General features: G+C 40.2%; 1 protein-coding gene across 1 annotated transcript in view; it reads right to left on the minus strand.

The window, feature by feature from the left end:
* Ano4 (anoctamin 4) overlaps nucleotides 1-19,901 on the minus strand; it is a 190,987-nt gene that overhangs the window by 70,637 nt on the left and 100,449 nt on the right. Inside the window, exons 8-12 of the mRNA XM_035451372.1 lie at nucleotides 15,946-16,052; nucleotides 10,259-10,314; nucleotides 7,999-8,120; nucleotides 5,391-5,525; nucleotides 4,221-4,317 (exon numbers count right to left, since the gene is read on the minus strand). Coding sequence (XP_035307263.1) covers nucleotides 4,221-4,317; nucleotides 5,391-5,525; nucleotides 7,999-8,120; nucleotides 10,259-10,314; nucleotides 15,946-16,052 — 517 coding nt within the window. The remainder of the gene's footprint in view (nucleotides 1-4,220; nucleotides 4,318-5,390; nucleotides 5,526-7,998; nucleotides 8,121-10,258; nucleotides 10,315-15,945; nucleotides 16,053-19,901) is intronic.

Below are 19,901 nucleotides of genomic sequence, written 5' to 3' on the forward strand. Positions count from 1 at the left end.
GGCAATGCCTTTTCACCAGAATGTGATCTAAAGTTCTATTCTTACTATGAAACAGTCACACCCATTTCCACCTCCATTCTAAATCACACAAAGTCCATGGCAAACTGATGACTGACAGTTTCATAAAACATAGCTTTTTGGGCATCTTATGTTTCCCTAGTAAAGTACACTTTACTGTCTCTGGAGAATACACCCAGCATAAACAGGTATTTTCTTGCCATATCATAGTATTAAGCGTTTTCCCAAAAGTTTATGCTCTCTTGTTCTTTAAATGGAAGAGAGATGGGTAGCATTCAAACACTAAATGTGACATAAATATCTAAATCCTAATCCTTTTGTATGCCAGATGGAATGTTGTGCTGGAATCCCCCACCCCGTATCACATAATCCTGGCAGCACTAGTGGTACATGGTGGGTTCCGGCTCCCTATCTGGATATTTGGTGAATGCAGCAGCTTGTAACATGAGGGCAGGTTCTTGGTTGAATTGTGGCTGTCATTTTGGGCTGCCTACATTATTCCCACCCACACAACAGATGTCTCTCATGCTGTTTCCAAGGAGTACATGGATAGTAGGACCCAGTGGAGTACTTCCTTGGGACAGGATATAAACATTGGAAGAGACAGTTTTCTGCTGTGGTCATCAGTGTGAATCAGAATAGCTGAGAAAATGAGGACTTCTGGTTCCCAGTACAGTGGTAGTCTAGCTCATCTGATGCTTCCCTTGGCCAAATCCCACCAAAGAACAGCAAGAGAACAGACTCTATGTAGTAACAAAACACGAGGACCGAAAGATGTTTCAAGTAGATGGGCAGTGGTCTCAAACTGATTTGTGTGGGGCATATGTATATATGGACATGTGTATGAGTGTGAGTTTACATGTGTGCATGTATGTGTGAAGGCCTAAGATCAATTCCAGGTGTCTTCTTTGATTGTTCTCCACATTATGTATTGAGGTGAGGTCCCCCAGTCAAGCCCAGAGCTTTGCTGACTCAGCTAATATAGCTAGCTTGCCTAGGGGGTTCCAAGTCTCTGCCTCTGACATGCTAGGATTACAGGGAAGATGTCATATCCACCTGGGCTTTACTTGGGTGATAGAGGACCTGAGGCCCCCTCCTCACATTTTCATGACAAATGCTTTACCTGCTCAGCTATCTTCGAAGCCCAACAGACACTTTCTGAAGAAACATAGACCCTAGGATAACAGAATAAAAACTGCGGCAATGTTTTAATGTTGGGGATAAAACCCAGAGTCTCATACCTGTTAGGCAAATGCACTACCACTGAGTTTTATCCCCAGTCCAAAGACCAAGAATTTAAAATGAGCACAAAAAGGATACTTAAAGAGAAAGGAAGGAAGACTGAAGCCTAGAGGCTCGGCCATCTTCCCATCACAGGAAGGGAACCTGTCTGCAGAACTGTGCACAAGTGTACTGGAGAGTCACTTGGGGGTCTGGAGGGTGCCAGTTCTAGGCTGGGAGCCATTTTGTGATTTTATTGTTTTTTTTCTTTTTTGCAGAAAACAATAAGCTTGTCAGTGTCTCCCTGTTTATATCAGTTGGAGGTAGATTTCAGACGCGTGTGCTTGCCAAGGATGAGGGTAAGGTATTATCTGATGATGAGAAAAGCAGCTGCTGGCTGGGCTGGACCTACTCTCTGAATAAGACCCACAAACTCACCCTGACATTCTAATACATGCTTCTAAAGGAAGTCTGTAGAACTCTGATTCTGTCATCCTTGCCTTTTGTCTAAAGTTTTTAGGGAAGGCCAAACACAAAATTCAGAGTCTAACATCTTACAGCTCAGCAGGTCCTGGTGGTAAAGAAGCTATGTTGTGTGGTCTGGTAAATGGAGACCCACCTTTATCAGGTGTCCTATGAGTAAGGATGAGTAGGTATTAGTTTTCTGAATAAAATGGTGAAAATGACCCCTGCCTTGAAATTGACATGCAGGCTGGAAATAACACATGCTTCCTATCAATTATGGAAATAACCTATCATGAAAATCAGAATTATTTTAGATTCCTGATAGAATTACTGCCAACAGAAGCGCCTATGAAATTTGAGCACTCTGAACTATTCACAATGGTTAACTGAAAGAATTATTAAAGATTTCCTGGGAAGGGAATTTCACCCAACCAACTCTTTTCACATTAGAAATTATTTCATAAGGAACACACACACACACACACACACACACACACACACACACACACACACACACACGACACCAAACAAAGACCAAACCATAGCAATTTGATGGTTTCCGAAAGCAGGCTTTTAAAACATAAACCTCATGACTTTTCAGTAAAATTGTATTACTGACAAAGTTCCTGATTTCTTAAATATACATTTCCCAAAATTGCTTTGCTTTAGTTGTCCTTATAGCCTCAGTCTACATGTCCTCTAAAGACAGGGAGAGGCACTGAGTGCTTTTCTGGTCTCTTGTAACATACACTCAGAGCCCAGATTGTTTTAGACAAAGTTGACTGCTGCGCTTGGGCTCTACCCACAGGACTCGCCACCTGCACTGCTGGAGCTATTATGAATAGGCTGTGGGCTGCCTATCAAGTGTTCTCATGTGCTAAGTGAACAAAACAATGAAAAGCCAACAGAGTAATTAGACAGATCCAGGCTGCTGTAGTCACGGATGTCTGATAAAATCTGCCAACCTCTTTTATATCTGGAATTTAGGCAAACACATAGGCAGTGGATCTTAGGAAAGACTACATTGACCTGAACTCTAGCTTTTGTTTGCAATTATGATACTACCCTGAAGCTAAAAAATACACTAGCAATTTAATTAATGTATTTAATATTTTGTTAAAAATATATCATGAGAAGGGGGTCTGAGATGGTACATGACAGAAATCATAGTGTCATGTCCTGAGCATTTTCCAAAGCATTCTTCAGCTATCAGGATGTGTCATGTAGTGGGTCAGAGAGGACTGGCACTTACTGTGTTTAAGAATGACAAGCTTATTAGTCCCAGAAAGGCAATATCTACACACGGTCAATGGACAGGTAGCTGAGCTGCACTTGATTATTGGCAATAATGATAAAGGAAAGCTAAATAGCCACAACTGTCATATACTGAGATCTTATTGTGTTGCATGTTCATTTTGTAGATGAAAAGAATCTCAGGATCATGCAGCTTAAATAACTCGCTCTTGACAAACAAATGGTAGAGAGTAGAGTCAAAATCAGAACCTGCATGTAGCAGAGGTCTCCAAGAATAACTCATGGATGTCTAGGCTCCTGGTTAGTCATGGAATGTCTAGAGTAGGGGCTTCAGCCATTTTCTCTGTCATGGATCCCTTTAGAGTCTGTTAAAACCTGTGCATCTATGATGGGTAATACTGAGTTGACAACTTGGCAGGATATGGAATCACTTAGAAGACAGGCCTCTGGCCATGCCCATGAGGGATTATCTGGGGGGAGGGATTGATTTTCTTGATTAGGTTAACTAATGTGGAAAGCTCCATCCTGAAAGTGGGCAGCATCATCCCCTGGGCTTGGGTCTTGGACTGTACAAACAAGAGGAAGCTAGCTAAACACAGATTGATCCTCCCACACTTCCTGACTACAGATGCAACGTGTTTCCTAGTCCTGCCACGGTATCTTCTCAGCCATGTTGGGTGTTACCTTGAAATCACAAGGCAAAATCATGCCCTCCTTTGTTAAGTTCTTTTGTCAGAATTTCATCACAGCAGCAGGAAAAGAAGTTAAGCCAGTATCCTTCTATGACCAATCTTGTAAAATGTAAAAAGATGAAGTCTGTTGCTTCCCAGTCTTTGGCTAAGATCATGTGTAAAAATAAAATTCACTGGATTACAAAGAAGAAAACAACACAAATCACATTGATGCTCACAGAGTTTACATCATGAGAGATCTGTGTCATTGCTCAACATGTAATCAGTAATAAATACAAACCACTCCAACAACAACAGAAACACAAACTGATCTTCCCTTAACTCCAACATCTGTGCTCCTTGCACCAGGCCATGATGCAGTGTCTTGTGATGGTGCCTGGAGACACATCTTTTAGACACACCACATTCAAAAGGATATTTGCATTGGAATGCTAAATGCTGATGTTCCCATGGCACAGCATAATTTGAGGTTCAAACATGGGAAATAATAGAGGAATATAGTTGCCCAGTGTTCCACAGAAAGCTTATATTAAATTCTCTCCTACCACAATTCTGCCTGTTTAGACTTACCTTGGCATAAACACAGCTGTCAGACAGCCTCATGAATGGACAGTATTTGTCACACACTGGACACATGATGATATCTGTCGCTTGGCAGACTTCTTTACTGAAAAAGAGAACAGAGAAGGACTGCCTCTTGATGACGCAGAGTATTTTTCGGTCCTTCCTCTAAAACATTGCTAGAATGTCCAACTGATAAATAAGACCCAATATATTCATTTTATGCCCCCAGAAACTTTTCAATCTTTCCTGATGTTAATGTAAATAGCCCCTGCAGGTTTTAATATTGTGATAAACCTTATAAATAAATAAACCTTATTTATAAATGTTTATTACCTTACTTATAAATAAGCTTTATTTACATATTAATAAATTAAACTCAGGGAAATACATGAAGAAAAACATTTGTTATACCCCAAATTGTACCAAATGAGCCCTTCACACAACATTTCACCATTGAGTCATTTTCATACTGAATTATGGAAACAGGGAGATACCCTAAAAGCCTGCCTTCATTTCTATGTGTATGAAAAAGAATCAATAAATTGGAGGAATAACTAAAGATTTTAATCCTTAGATAAAACCAAGTATTAAACATGTCATAGAGAGTAAAATATTTCTGTAGGCAGGAGGCAAAAATCACTCATTCTTAAAAGGAACATTGTTGTTTAATATCACTGCAGTCTAGCTCTGCAATAGGATACCTATGAATATCTGAAGCCATATTATGGTGAGGAAACCACAGGATTGATTGCCATCGAGGGACTGACCATTCAATAGGCATTAGTTATTTGGTGAAGGGTCTTCTCGGCTTAGGAACAGAGAAACTCCCTGTAGAAATAGAGAACTCATGAAAACAAGATTGCTAACTATTATTCTCCATCAGCAGGTACCAGTTTTAAGACAGGGAGAAACTCAGAAAGCTAACAGTTTGTAGCCACTGAATGAGAATGAGTTGTTCCGTGGATGTATGGTTGTTCACTTGTCTGTCTGGAGTTGTAACTTTTGCCAATGCTATAAGGGCAAGGGACACAGGAGGCAGGAAGCTTTTGACTTTCCCACCAGAGACTGAGAAAGTAGTGAAAAACTACATGTGTTCAGGCTGTGAACAACTTCAAAGTGCAAACTGCCATCTCTAAATATGGGGAAAAGGCAAGCTCACCCATGAGTTTCCCATACCTGACTTGGCAGTGGTCCAGAGTGGTGACTCCATACAAGAAGACGAACAACCCAATGAAGGCTGCTGGGAAGAGCATGCCTGTGTACCAGCCTAGCCAGGCAAAATACAGGCCAATCTTCTCGCCAAAATACCGCCTGTTTGGAACACAAAAACCTTGAAACCACAGTGATGTGTGAAGTTCAGGGTTATAACACTTTGCTAGTAATGTCACTGAGTAGTGGTTTTCCTGGTAAAAGAGACAAGGGAAGCCAAGAGAAGAAACAGCTATCTGTTCAAGTCAAAGCTCTGAGATGAACTTTCTCCTATATTACTGTATACCAGGGGAATAGAATTACCCTGCCCCTAAAAGGACATTGTTATATACCATCTTATTCTGAGAATACAGAATGGATTAGGAGTCAATGGCGAAGGAAGCCAGGTAAGGGACTTCTGTCCTTGCCACCAACCAGATAATGAGCGATGGCAGGAGAAGTGTGAGGATGTGAGGATACAGTCAGATCCAGGGATACAGAGGCAGATAAAGAGAATGCAGCATCTACAGGATGAGGAGAATTTAAGATCTATGTTCTCTAGATGCTCCACAACTCATTCTACTCAAATCTTGGTAGACCAAGTCAAAGACAACAGTCGTCAGCTCTGCCTCTGTTCTGGGTACCTGCTGACCCACACTGAGTCTTCCATTCATCCTAACTGTTACAAATCTTACAAATTCTCACACATATTTTATCTAATTACTCACAGCCTAATAATTTTTTATAGTTGTTTCTAATACTAAGGGCCTTTTTTTTCCTTGCAGGAAACTGAGTTTCTCAACTCCATAGAACATAAAGTGACTATTAAACTCCAATCACAATGCTGTCCTCATGGAGATGGTTTGCTCTAGCGATGCTCCTTAATTTCTCATCAGTTTAATTGTGTAATTAAAGGGGCAGAGTCTGGAGGGAAAATTTGCTTTTACTCCCTCCTCTGCTCCCTAATTGTAACACACACTGTGGCTGGTCAAAGGAACATGACCCTGTCTCGGGAAGTATTTTTTCCTCACTTGAGGCATCTGTATCATTTGGTAACCACAAAGAAGGGTATGTAATTTATCAATAGTTTGGTCTATGCAGAGTAAACATGGTAAACAGGCAGCAATGGCTGTGGTAGGAAGAACAAATATCTGGGGAGATGGAATATAAAGTGTTATCATTCTATTACTCCCTTCTGAGTTCATGTATTTTTTTATTATATGGTATTGTTTTTTATATGGCCCAGATGTAAATAAAACATATCTAGCTAATCTAAGGAATTAGATATGGCTCACTCTTTAATGAGGGATTCATGGTTATGAGTTACTATCACTCAAGCTTAAGAAACAGTCTGTAAATAAACAATGAGATGGCAATGTGTAATACTGCCTTGACACTTAGGACAGATCTAGACAATAAAAACAACAACAAAAATACAAACACACAATTATTATAGGCTACCAGCTGATATATTTTGATCTGCTAATTAAAATAGTCTTTAAAATTATTAGCTTAAGACACCTCAGAATGAAAGTACCACATCTCTCCTATTTCCACAAATCATTGAATAATTGTTGCCACAAATGCTTGATCCATTATAAGGTAGAGGAGGGGCTGGCGCTCTCTTGGGTTGTGGAAAGCATCAGAAGGACAGAGCTGCATCTTCTGGAGCAGAAGTACAACGGTGGTTATTTACTGTTAGCTGTGTAAGTGCTTCCCTGATAAATACCTATTTATCATTAATTTGGGTTTTGGTGGACTCATTTAAACCCCACCATCAGCAGTGTTTCAATTTTCAAATAAGTAGTTTTTGGATTTTGAAGTATTTGCACATAGTGAGTCATCTTTAGGAAAGGATCTAAGTCTAAACACAAAATTCTCTTCTATTAATGGCTATGTATTTTTACTTTGTCTCAGTATTGACTGACCTATCATAGAGGGCGGGAGGGACCAGGTGTGAAACTTTCCCCTTGTTATATCATATCAGTGATCAGAAAATTTAGGATTAGAGAAATATTTTTGGATCTTTGGATCAGAGATAGTCAACTGTGGTAAGTAACATTCTAGACCATCACTAATAAATTTAATCAGCTATTGGAATAAGATTACCATACACGGGATAGGGGTGACATAGGTTAATTTTATTGGGGAGAAATCACTTACATGAGTAACAGAGCATCCAATCTCAGCTTGCCCTCCAAGATTCTACCAGAATACTGAGAGAACCTGTCCCCTCCTCAGGCCTTAAACCTACAAGCTCCCCGTAGGCACCTGTGGCCACGCCCAAATGGGCATGGTCAGCGCCACAGGTACCTAGTAAGATCTCTCCCTACAATCAGCATTACTTCTTTACAGGGTGACTTGCTCCTTACGGAGTCTTGTGGGAGTTCCAACCCATCACTTCTGTCTTTTCCATGGACCCTCCCTGAGGTCCATTGTTTACCAAGAACAACTAATGTCCTTTGAGATACCCTTTGGAAAACCCCAATTTAGAACAAGAGCTTAATGGGTCTTCTCCAAGTAAGTTTCTTCCAGAGGTCAGTATGCCCTTATTTGTTAGTGCAATGTTTATATGTGCAGTTAGTTAAAAACTCACCTTACAAGATCCAAAGGCTGGTATTTATACCACACACCCCAGGAAGCCCAGCACTCATAGAGGAGATGTCGGTGGTTCACTGCGCCATGGGTTTTAATGGAGTTTTTACTTCTGTAACTTCCCTGGGATAAGAACACCATTGCTGGTGAGTGATACAAAGCCACGAGGAACCAGATAGTGACACCTGTATCTTAAGGGAGCAGTGGGGTAAAAGGGATGATGGCAGCTAGAAAGGGCTCGTTCTCTTTGAAAGGGAGGCACTCCCTCCTTAATCCATTATTTTGGATTTATCTTGCTGCCTGTGCCAGCAAGGAAAGAACAAGTGCTTGTGAGAATCAGGTGGGCTGATGCCCACACTCAGTCTTGTTGCTTCCTTACTGGGAGGTCTACCACAAACCTCCTAAAGTCTGAGCTCCATTTTGCTAATCCATCATGAAACTAAAAATATTCACCTCAATGTGTTTCTTCATGGCTGGAATGGCTCAGAGGCCATACCCAAGGCTGTCTAGTTAGCCCCCTACTTCTTTCATGGTAAGGTTTAGCAAGTGGCCATAGCTGTGGCCTTGTCATGTAAACTCACAAACATGAAATTCTTAGAATGTAAAAGCTGGATGCCACCTTTGGATCCTAATAATTCAAAGCTAAATGCAACCTCTACATAGATGTGAGGCCAGAGAGGTGTTCGTGATGCTCGTGGTGATGCCAGTTTCACACAGAAAAAGTACCTGTGAGGGAAACTAATTCACAGTAGCCTAGAAATCCTTCCTTGATGGAATTGTGCTGGGAATAAGCAGGCTTGTTTCAGCTCAACCACTAACTCAAAGTGTGACCTAGTGGAGGGTCACCCTTTCTCTAAAGCTCTACTGTCAGTTTGAACATGAAACAAAGGTAACAATAGCCTCATATTCAGCTTCTGAAGGTTGTTTTGAGGCCAAGTAACATAATCACGTTAAATTGAAAGGCAAAGAATGATGGCACCATTACTGCACTGCAACCATGATCTGTAAATCCTCTTCTCATAGAGCCAGGACTGTGCCAAGACTGGAAAGTGCTGAGGAAGACTACAGGTGACTGTAGGGCTGCCTAGCTACATCTCTTCATGCACTTTTATGTCTGCTCACCCCCAGCCACGCACAGGCACAGGGTCGAGACCTGAAGGGGGGGTACACAGGGCCTGCTGAAACCCTTCTGCAGACAATGCTAGCTAATAATCACAAGAAGCCACTTGATTTTTTGGATGAATATTAATGATGAAAATTGGGAGCCTGTGTCTCCAGAAAACCATTGTGTCAAAGCTTTGACTTACCGATGCATCAATGTCTCCTGGTAAATTGTGAATAAGGCTGCAGATTATGGCTTCTAGTTTTCTTAATAAAAGAAAAGGGTTCTAAAAATCCTGCCCAACCTTTACATACTCTTGGTGTTAAAAATCAAGAAAAGAAACTTTACATGTCAAAAACATGTATTTTGTCTTATATGCAGAGTTGGAGTACCCTTCAAAGTATATTGGTAAGGATCCCCCAACTCCCCAATGGTCTGACAGGTGCGAGAGGGCAGGAGCTATGTTGTTAGTCTATATGCTTACAGTGACTCACAGTCAGAGCTCAGCCCCATTTATAAAATGATGATTTCTCAATAGTCATGAAGACCATGTTCCTGTAAACCCAGGGACATATGCTGGGTTAAATAATCCAAGACCCATTAGGAAATTCAAGAAAAGGGCCATCACAGTTATACTTAGGAAAGTCATTACAAATGATTTATTAAAGTCCTATTTAGTACTAAGCAAATAAAGACACCAGCAACACTTATACATCTTACAATAATGAATACAGTATTATTAATTTATATTCATTACATTGCTTATCTACTACTTTTGCAAAATAGTTTGCTCTCATTCTTTCAAAGAATAGCTATAAATGTATTTATTGCCAAGTCTATATAGATCAGGAACATTTACCCTCCATGGGTACTTCTTTTCAATGCCTTTTTAATTTCATGACTTAGCGTCTTCAAGTTGTTTCTCTGGATTCATGCTGAGTGACTCTTGATTTAAATGTTCTTTCAGTTACATAAAAAGATAGAAATAAATTGATGCTGAGGGAGAGATGGAGGGATGCAAGTAGACTCTCCCTAATTACTTACTAAACAAGTTAAATCAATTCTGAATGGATGCCTTATCAACAAATTAAAGACTATTCCTAGAAGCCAATTTTAGTAACAAGAAATTGAAGGGAGGTAAGAAAAGGAAACACAATACCTCATGCAGGGGAAAGGCAGCTTCATAGGAGCCATTGGTAAGCAAGCGGTTCAGACCTGAAGCAACAAGGAAGCACATTTCAATGAACATTGAACTTGAGTCTTCAGTGATTCAGACTAAGTGAAGACAGAGTGATGCTTCCTGGAAAACACAGACTAGGTTTTCAATAGTGGGTAAAGCGAGTTTGTATACCAACAGCTTAGAAAGAAACCTTCATTATACACAAGGGCATCCAGATCAAGTGCTGGGAAAACAGGGTTTTATTAATTAAAAATATTAAATTTCTCAAGATTGACTATATCATGGTATATAAAGTGCACACTGTGTCTTGACTACCATAGTAAAACTAATTTATATATACATCACCACCACGGTGTACATCAGATTCCTAAAGTCTGAATATTCTATATTCTATATGTATGTGTGATTACGGAGTATTTGTCTTTCTGTGTTTGACTAAGCCCTCTAAGTTCATTCATGTTGTCATAAGGCTTTCCAATGGATGAATACATTTCCACTCTATACATGCATCACACTATGTTCATCCACACTTGGATTGTTTCCATATACTGTTCTGAATATGCTGAATGAATACAGGTTCACTTTTGAATGTCTTTTTTTTTCAGCATACTGATTTATTTGGCTATGTATCCCAAAGTAGGATTTCTGGAGTGCATGGCAGTCTAGTTCCAATGCCCTGAGAAGCCTCTGCATTGCTTTCTATAATGACTAGGCCCCTTACTTTTCCACCAACAGTGCTCAGGGCTTCCCTTTTCTTCCCACTCCCACCAACACCCATTCTTGTCTGCCTGATAACAACTGTCTTAACAGGTATGAAGTGCTGTATCTTTTGGGTTTTAACTTGCATTTTTCTGAGACTGATGATGTTGAACAGCCTCTCACACACCTGTTGTCCAGTTGTGTGTTTTCTGTGTAAAAGTATCTCTTAAAGTCCTTTGCTCATTTGTAAAGTTATGTGCTTTGCTACTGAATACGTTTATTAAAAATTTTGGCTATCAATCCCTCATCAGAAACGTGGTTTGCAATTATGTCCTCCTATTCTGTAAGATGCTTTTTAATTTTGTCTATTATTTCCACTGCTGGGTAGAGGCTTTTTGAGAATCAGATTTTTGAATGCTTAGTATAGAAAAGCGGTAGGGAATCCACTAGGAGAAGCAGCCCAATGTATCCCTAAAAAGATCATCGTCTGCCAGGCACTCTCCTGACTTTCCCAAAAGATTCCCTGTAGAAACAAAACCTCCCGTGTAATGGGCCAGTGGCACAACTTGTGAAAAATAATTTTCCCCAAAGATCTACTCCTAAAATGGAAGAGAGGGTAGATGTGTGGATTAAAAAAATTGAGGTGAATAAAGAAATTGAGGTATGACTGACATACAATAATGAGGGCATATTTAAGATGCATAACTATTAAGTTCTGATATATGTGTGCACCCAGGAAACCACCAGCATGAGTAACCATCCCTCATGTAGGAGCTATACTACAGCTGAAGGCATCACAGGCAAGACAAGCTACTTGTCTTTGAGAGTGTGGCTCCTGGTACTCAGCTGTACTGCAGTGAATAGCCCCCACACCCACTGAATATACATGTAGTACAAATTGTAGTCAATGGGTTATTTAACTTTCTTTAAAAAAGAGTACATGACATTAGGGGGTATTAGGGAGGTAGGGATGGATCTGTGAGGAGTTGAGGGGATGAGCTGGGGATGAATGTGTTCCAAATACCTTGTATGAAAGTCTCAAAGAGTTAATCAAGTCATCTTTTAAAGACCTCTAAAGGCATGGATAGGTTTCATTACTTTCAAGCGGTTTTTATTCCTTTTTGTGAAGAATGTTCTCTATATGTTACATCCTGACCAAAATCTAGTGGCCTAGCCTAACAGGAAGCTGCATGCGCATGGATTCACTTTTGTCATTCAATGTTTGATACTTTTAATCATAGTAACACACCGATGGCTTAAGATGCCTAGCATTAATGTTTAGTTTCAAAGGAGAACACTTAAATACAAATACAAAAATTCATCTAACATATTATATGTGTCCTTCAACAGATACATTTGCAATGAATGAGTAAATTATTGATTATGTAGAAGGGACCTATTAGATAGTGAGAATGCCTTTGTCTAAATTCCACTAATATTTATACTCTATCCCCTTAGCTCTCCTTCTAAACACAAAAGTTGAGAATACAAATCAATTTCAAGAGTAATTGTATATGTACATGTACATAAATAAGTCTTCGTTGAGTTATTAATTGCTCTATTTTGAAAGTGGGTTTTACTAGATTTGATTTTCACAGTTGGAATACACTCAGAACGAGGTTGAAAACCTTATAGTGACAGTTTATCCTCCACTAAAATACCTTTATGAATCATGTCTAGAAATCAATATTCTTGTGCTGCTGATCAATTCTTTCTCATTCAAGGTGACATTTTCAGAAAGGGTTTTCAGCAGAAAACAACATGGGCTGAAAATTAATTCTATCAACAAGTTCAGTTTTCTTCTAACATGTTTTCTTCCATTTATGAAACCAGAGATGACAATGAAATATTAGATAAACAAACCATTTGCAGTTTTACTTTATACTTCCCAGCCAATTACATGGGCTCACAATTTACTGGTTGACAGTTTATTCTTTGATTGGTTTTCTAATTCAACATACTTCATTTCTTCTTTGCCAGTTTTCTGAGCATTTGTTTATTTAATTGTATACTATTTATGGTGCTGCGAATTAAACCTAAGTCTTGTGCTCTACCTCCTAACACCATCTTTGGCCCCTTGCCAGCTTGGAAGGATGTGGTCCTTGAATAGAATCCTCCTTCTTCAGAACTGAGATAGTTTTCTACCAAGACTCTTCATAACAAGTAACAATGTGGCATCCAGTGCTCCATGGGAATACTGAAATCCAGTCTCTCCTTTCTTTGCGTCTCCTCTGGATTAATTGTGAGCACAGCCAAAACGCGAGATGAAAAAATTTTGGCATCATAATTGCCCCCTGGTGCCACTGTGAAGTTTCTGATTATGTAAGGATGGTGAAAGGGAGCCATTATGTTTAACAGACCTTGGATTCAGTTCAACAAACATTTATTGATTTATCCTTCTAGACAGTAGACACCAATGGTACAAAGATGAGTAAGGTTACTCCTTAAGAGTTAAGGACATGTCATCTTAACTAGTGCTCTTCAGTAGCAGCCATTCAACACACTAGTGTGTTATGAGTTGTATGATATGCTAAAAATAATATAAATGCTACTAAAGGCACTACTTTAGAGTTACTTTTACCTTTTGAAATAGTCCTTAATAGCTCTTTCCACAATCTCACATCGATTCACTTGCTATTTACTATATTTTTAAAACCATGTGAACTGAATAAAATATGACTGAAAGCTGTGCATAACACAACTGAAGTTTGTCTTAATAAATCATTTTAAAAGAATTAACATGAAGAAAGTAATTTAGGCAATATTTTAAAAGAATTAACATGAAGAAAGTAATTTAGGCAATATTTCAGTTATTTAGGAGATCGGTGTCAACAGTATTTCTCATTTGTGTAATGTCATCAAAAGTATCTCAAGATAATAAAATGAGGTGTGTGTGATAAACAATAAATATTAACAAAAAATAGCTGGGTGGTGGTGGCTCATTCCTTTAATCCCAGCACTTGGGAGGCAGAGACAAGTGCATCTTTGTGAGTTCAAGGCCAGCGTGGTCTACAGAGCAAGTTCCAGGACAGCCAGGGCGACACAGAGAAACCCTGTCTCACCTCCCCCCTCCCAAGTAATTCAGAATAAGAGGAATTTTTTTCCAGGCAGAATGTCACCAAACACATAGAAGACATGTCTCAAGGGAGGATGACTGCTGCAGTGACTATGGGCTATGTTCAGTTATAATGCCACCAATGTTAAGAGTGACATACATGAAATTCAATATCCTCAGATCACCTGCCACTGTTGCTCTTTGCATATTCCATTCCACATGCATTCAGATATGAAGTATCCATTTCTCTCCATTATATTTTATTTTGGGGAGTTTAGCATTAAATTAATCCCACCCCCTTTTCCCATAGTTCCATTATGCTAGTGACTCACACTGAACCCGAGTCCATGAAACTCAAATCTATTCCTTTCATAGTGCTATTGGACAACATGTCTCCCACACCCCAAAGGGTAGTTGTTTTGTTGAATCTGTGCATAGGCTACTACATTTACATACTGTTAAATGTTGTGTCTCTGGATTTGGCAAAGCAACTGAGATGTCTGAGGTTGTGGATCCAATGGCTAAAGTGATTTATGCAGCCATCCAGCCTTATTCACAGGAAATGTGATGAGCAGGTTATTTTGCTACAAGTTAGTAATTGTCTAACAATGGATGATTGTCCTTCAGCTCCAGTGGTATCTCCACTCTTCTTCTTAGTGGAGAAGTGGACCTTAAAGGTATTTCTGGATGCTGGGTGACCCAGTGCTAAGCTTTGCCAGTTGGAGGTAATGGGTAAACACTGATGGAGGAAGGGGCTTCACTTCCTAGATCCAGCACTTCCAGAAGCAAATTTCTTCAGCATCTACCTCTCTAGTACTGGCACCTGCAGTGTATAGTGACCAAGGGTATGTTTCTTGGTATCTTTATACATGGCTCCATGGGGTAATGCGTCCCTGGAAACTTCTAGACAGTTGTTTCAAGTGTTCCAAAAAAGAAGACCTTCTCCAAGTCTAAACAAACAGCTTTGCTTCCACTGTAGCACTTATACCAGTTCTAGACCTCAGCCTGATAAGATAGAGGATTGGAATCACTAGAATCACGGAGGACTGGAACTATGGAGGACTGGAACCATGGAAGACTGGAACCATGGAGAATTGGAATCATGGAGGACCTGCTTTTCTCTCCACTCCTGTGTTCCTAATCCTCGGCCAGCCTGTCCTACACAACTCCAACCCCTGCCACAGTTAATTATTTATATTAAGATCTGTTTGTTCAAATGATGATGTTTTTGCCTTCTTGTTGCATCTTGACTGATATAGATCATTATTCAAATAACATTTGTGCTGAGACAGAGAAATGGACAAAGTCACCCAAACCATCCTGCTATATACTAACCTATTTAATAAGGCATGATCATATAACATGAAATTATTATCATAAAATTCCTAAACTATAATGTTTGAATGCTGTTTAATGGGTGAGATGTGACTTATTTGAACAACTCCACCTCTACACTTATGGCTCCTCTTCAGGTGACATCCCACCTTTTCATTATCCCACACTGCCTCTGTCACTCTCAGCTCAGTTCAGATGTCAGCTTCTCAGTGAAGCTTTCTCTACCACTCCATCCCAGTTAGTTCTGCAGTTTACCTTCAAAATGTCACCTCTTAAACTTCCTCATGTTAATCCCTACATTTGTGCATTCTTTTATCTTGTTATATACAAGCTGTAAGAAAGAACTGCATCTATTCCTTTAGTCCCTCATTTACAGGTGCTCTGCAAACATCTGCCGGGTTGAGAGAATGTCTCAGTGGTCATGCATAAATGAGATAAAACGTTGTTCAAAGAAGGTAATTAAGGATGCCAAGTGCACTTGTGAATTCTCCATCAAGGGGGTAGTTAGTGGCATACAGAGGCACAAGGAAAGGGTCTATAGAATCTACAAACACCAAGTGTTTGTAACACTACTCACCGATTTTGTTTTTGCCTTCTTCATACTTTATTCTTTGTAAAATATGATGCACGATTCTGCTTCTTGTGGCATTGTTGAAGAAAGTGTCTTTGTTGTGTATGATGAAGCTGTACACACACAATGAAAACACAAGTTGAAGATTAATGGGAGTTAAGAGAAACTGCCTGTTCTAACTGGGTGCTGCTGGGACAGGGGTATCTTCAATCAGTCCTAGAGGGTATGCCTGGAACAGCATGAAAGAGCCCAGAGATCACACCAGGGAAGTTCACAACTCTGAGCTTGGTTCTTGGGATCTTGGGATCTTGGGCACTGATGTCCTAACAGTGGGAAAGAGTTGGGACTTTATGAAATTACGAAATCTTAAAACACTTTAATAGCAAATTTAGGTCTTGTATCTCATTGTTTTCTCAATAAGGTTAATTCTGTTTTTATCTTCTTGTGTCTTTGGCCCTGCCCTCTCCCATGTTGTATTCACATACTGTTTCAAGGAGTATTGACTTGAGTAATGGAAAATTCAGAGCTAAAGGCCCATGTATCCCCCACTAAACGGTGTTCTGCTCCCTTCTCGTTTTATGACACCATTTACATCTCTGAACACCTTCGATAGTTCTCTATAATAAACCCTAGAGATAAGTTACAAATTTCATTTCCTTCTTCTTCATATCTACATTGTACTTAGAATTGGGACAGTCTATAGTGAGAGCAAATATAGTGGGAGCGAGCCAGACAACATTCTAAGCACCCAAAACACACAAACTCATTCAATCCTTTCAACAGCACATGAGGTAAAGAACCTATTTGCTCAATCTTGCAGGGAAAGGATCAGAGATGGTAAGGCATGCTCTCCAAATCATTTAGCTAATAAGATGCAGAGTCAAGACTAGAACTCAGTTATTCCTGGCTACAGAAGCTAACCTCCTCACTACTTGACCTGTCTGCTTCTGTATATACTTTGGGTAATTCCTAGCTCTTGAAGGTTGGCGCTCTCTGAGGTCAGCCCAACAAGAACTCTACCCGGAATGTCCCTGTTCCCATTCACTTTGTATCTCAGCTCTGACCATGTCTCCCTTGAATACTCTTGGGTGATCCACCTCTCCATCATTAATATAAACTGTAGCATGACATGAAGAAAAGAAAGAAGCAAAAGAGCTACTGCATGCTCAGCATCTCCAGCTCTCCTCTGAAGACTCTGGAGTCAAACAAACATCAGTCTGTTCCCAGCCTTTGCCATGTAGCATGTGGTATTGGGTCATAGTGTGAGTCGAGGTTAACTCATGTTACTCTCAGAGGTTTTTGTAAGAATTAGGAGAGCTGATAAGCAGGTGAATACTTGGAAAGATCTCAAGAGTTAGTGGTCTTCACAGATGTTGGTTCTACTACCCTGTGGCAGTGCTTCACATGCATTCCTGGCTTCTCCATATGAGCTTCTTGGGGGCAGAGACTTCCCATGCTCATTCTGTATTCCTTACAGTAGTATAGGGCAAAACATGCTGATCTCTAAAGGGGCTGACCTTCTGGAGAACACTAGCTATCTTCTCATTACAAAAAAATCACACACACACACACACACACACACACACACACACACACACACACACGGACATGAACACTGACTGGCCTGACCAACTCTGGCAAACACATGTCTTAAAGCCACAAGTCTCTGAGAAGGGATCTACAGGCTTAGAAATTTGGCTCTGATCTTATAAATTGCTGAGAGGCTGGTAAAAGAGTAAAGAGTCTTTGGGGGCCATTTGACCATGTTTGTCAATATCATGCAAATATTTTCATATATCTTCTTATATTTTTGGTTGTGAGCCTAGCCTTTAACGGCTGAGCCATCTCTCCAGCCCTCTTCATATATCTTCTAATCTAAACTTCTTTGGAAATGTATTCCACTGACATACTTGCTCACATGGAAAGTAACAGATGTACAGGAATACTCATTATGCATGAATTATAATAGTAAAAGCCAGAAATAGTCTACAAGTCGGGTATAAGATGAACAAGCTGTGATACTACTCCATAGAGACTCTGTAACTGGGAGGAGGCCAACGGTGCTCATGGTAAATATTACAAATGTCCAAATTGAGTCAGACATGGTGACACCAGCACAGTACAGGAGGAAAAAAAGGTTCAGACAGGTAAAGAGCCAGTTGTGTTAAGGTAAGACACGTGCACACAATTGTATTAACACAAACATTTGATGATCTATGTGTAGAATGACTGTGGGAGGATGTATGTTTATATGTGTATGTATGTCTATGTATAATGTACTGAAATGCTAGCTGTCTTGAATGGAAACTAGGGTACCTGGGGGGATAGAATAGAAAGTCTTGTGCCCATTTGTACTGAAAAATCACTATTACTAAAAGCTGAAAAGAAAATCAAGGTGGAATGAATATTGTTATGAGTCTTTTCTTAGTTCTGCCATGAAAGACAAGGAGAATAAATGGTAGATTGCATATAGAAAGACTGTGTGGTCATAGCTTGGAATACTCATCTCCTTATTCTTCCTCTTTACAGGGTTATGTAGTGTCCTAAGACACAGCAAATGACAAGAAGGAATTGAAAAAAAAATCATCTTCTGAGTCCGCGGAGGTGGCACACAACAGTTAAGAATGTTTGCTGTTATTTCAGAGGACCCAAGTTCAGATCCAGCAACCCATGTCAGCCTGTTTATAACTTCCTATAACTCCAGCTTCAGGGGATCTGACACCCTTTGCTGGTCTCTGTAGGCACTCACACACATGTGGCCAACCTGCACACATGCATGTGCACACACATAAAAGAGTAAAAAAAATTTTAAGAAATGACCTGATGAACCCAATCACAAAAAGACAAATGTGGTATGTACTCACTCATATGTGGATTTTAGACATAGAGTAAAGGAATACCAGCCTACAATCCACACTGCCAGAGAAGCTAGTAAACAAGGAGGACCCTACAAGAGACATACATGGTCTCCTGGAGAAGGGGAAAGGGACAAGATTTTCTGAGCAAATTGGGAGCACAGGAAGAGGGGGTAGGGAGCTAGGAGAATGAGAAGGGGAGAAGAGGAGGGGTGAGGAGGACATGAGGGAGCAGAAAGGTTGAGTCGGGGGAAAAATAGAAGAAAACAAGAAAGAAGATACCATAATAGAGGGAGACATTTTAGGTTTACAGAGAAATCAGGCACTAGAGAAATGTCTGGAGATCTACAAAGATAACACCAACCAACAATCTAAGCAACAGATGAGAGGCTACCTTAAATGCCCTCCCCTGATAATGAGATTGATGACTGTCTTATATGCCATCCTACAGCCTTCATCTAGCAGCTGGTGGAAGTAGAAGCAGACACCCACAACTAATCACTGTACTGAACTGGAATCCAGTTGCAGAGAAGGACGAGTGATTAGCAAAGGGGTCAAGACCAGGCTGGTGAGACCCACAGAAATGGCTGACCTGAACAACGGGAAGCTCTTGGTCCCCAGACTGAACTGAATGCTGGGTTACTAGCATGGGACTGATCCAAACGCCGGGAACATGGGTTTCAGTGAGGAGACCTCCTGTAGATAAGTTCAGTACTTATCCCTAGCATAGGTGTGGACTTTGGGAGCCTAATCCACATACAGGGATACTCCCTGAGCCAAGCACACGGGGGGGGGGGGGGAGGTGCCTAGGCCCTATCCCAAAGGATATGATAGACTCTGATGACCCCCCTATGGAAGGCCTCACCCTCCCTGGGGAGCAGAAAGGATATGTGATAGGTAGGGTATTAGTTGGGGGGATGGTAGTAGAGGAGGGGAGGCAGTAGGAAGTGGGATTGACATGTAAAACAATCTTGTTTCTAACTCAAATAAAAAGAAATAAAAAAGAAATGACCCGCTGATTTAATATCTTGTTTATTTGTAATAGGAGCCTTCAGGAGCACAGTTTGCCCATGTGCTTGTGTATGTGAAAGTGGCCTTTCTAGATGT

Source organism: Cricetulus griseus, assembly GCF_003668045.3.
Source record: "Cricetulus griseus strain 17A/GY chromosome 1 unlocalized genomic scaffold, alternate assembly CriGri-PICRH-1.0 chr1_0, whole genome shotgun sequence".
Classification (NCBI taxonomy): domain Eukaryota; kingdom Metazoa; phylum Chordata; class Mammalia; order Rodentia; family Cricetidae; genus Cricetulus; species Cricetulus griseus.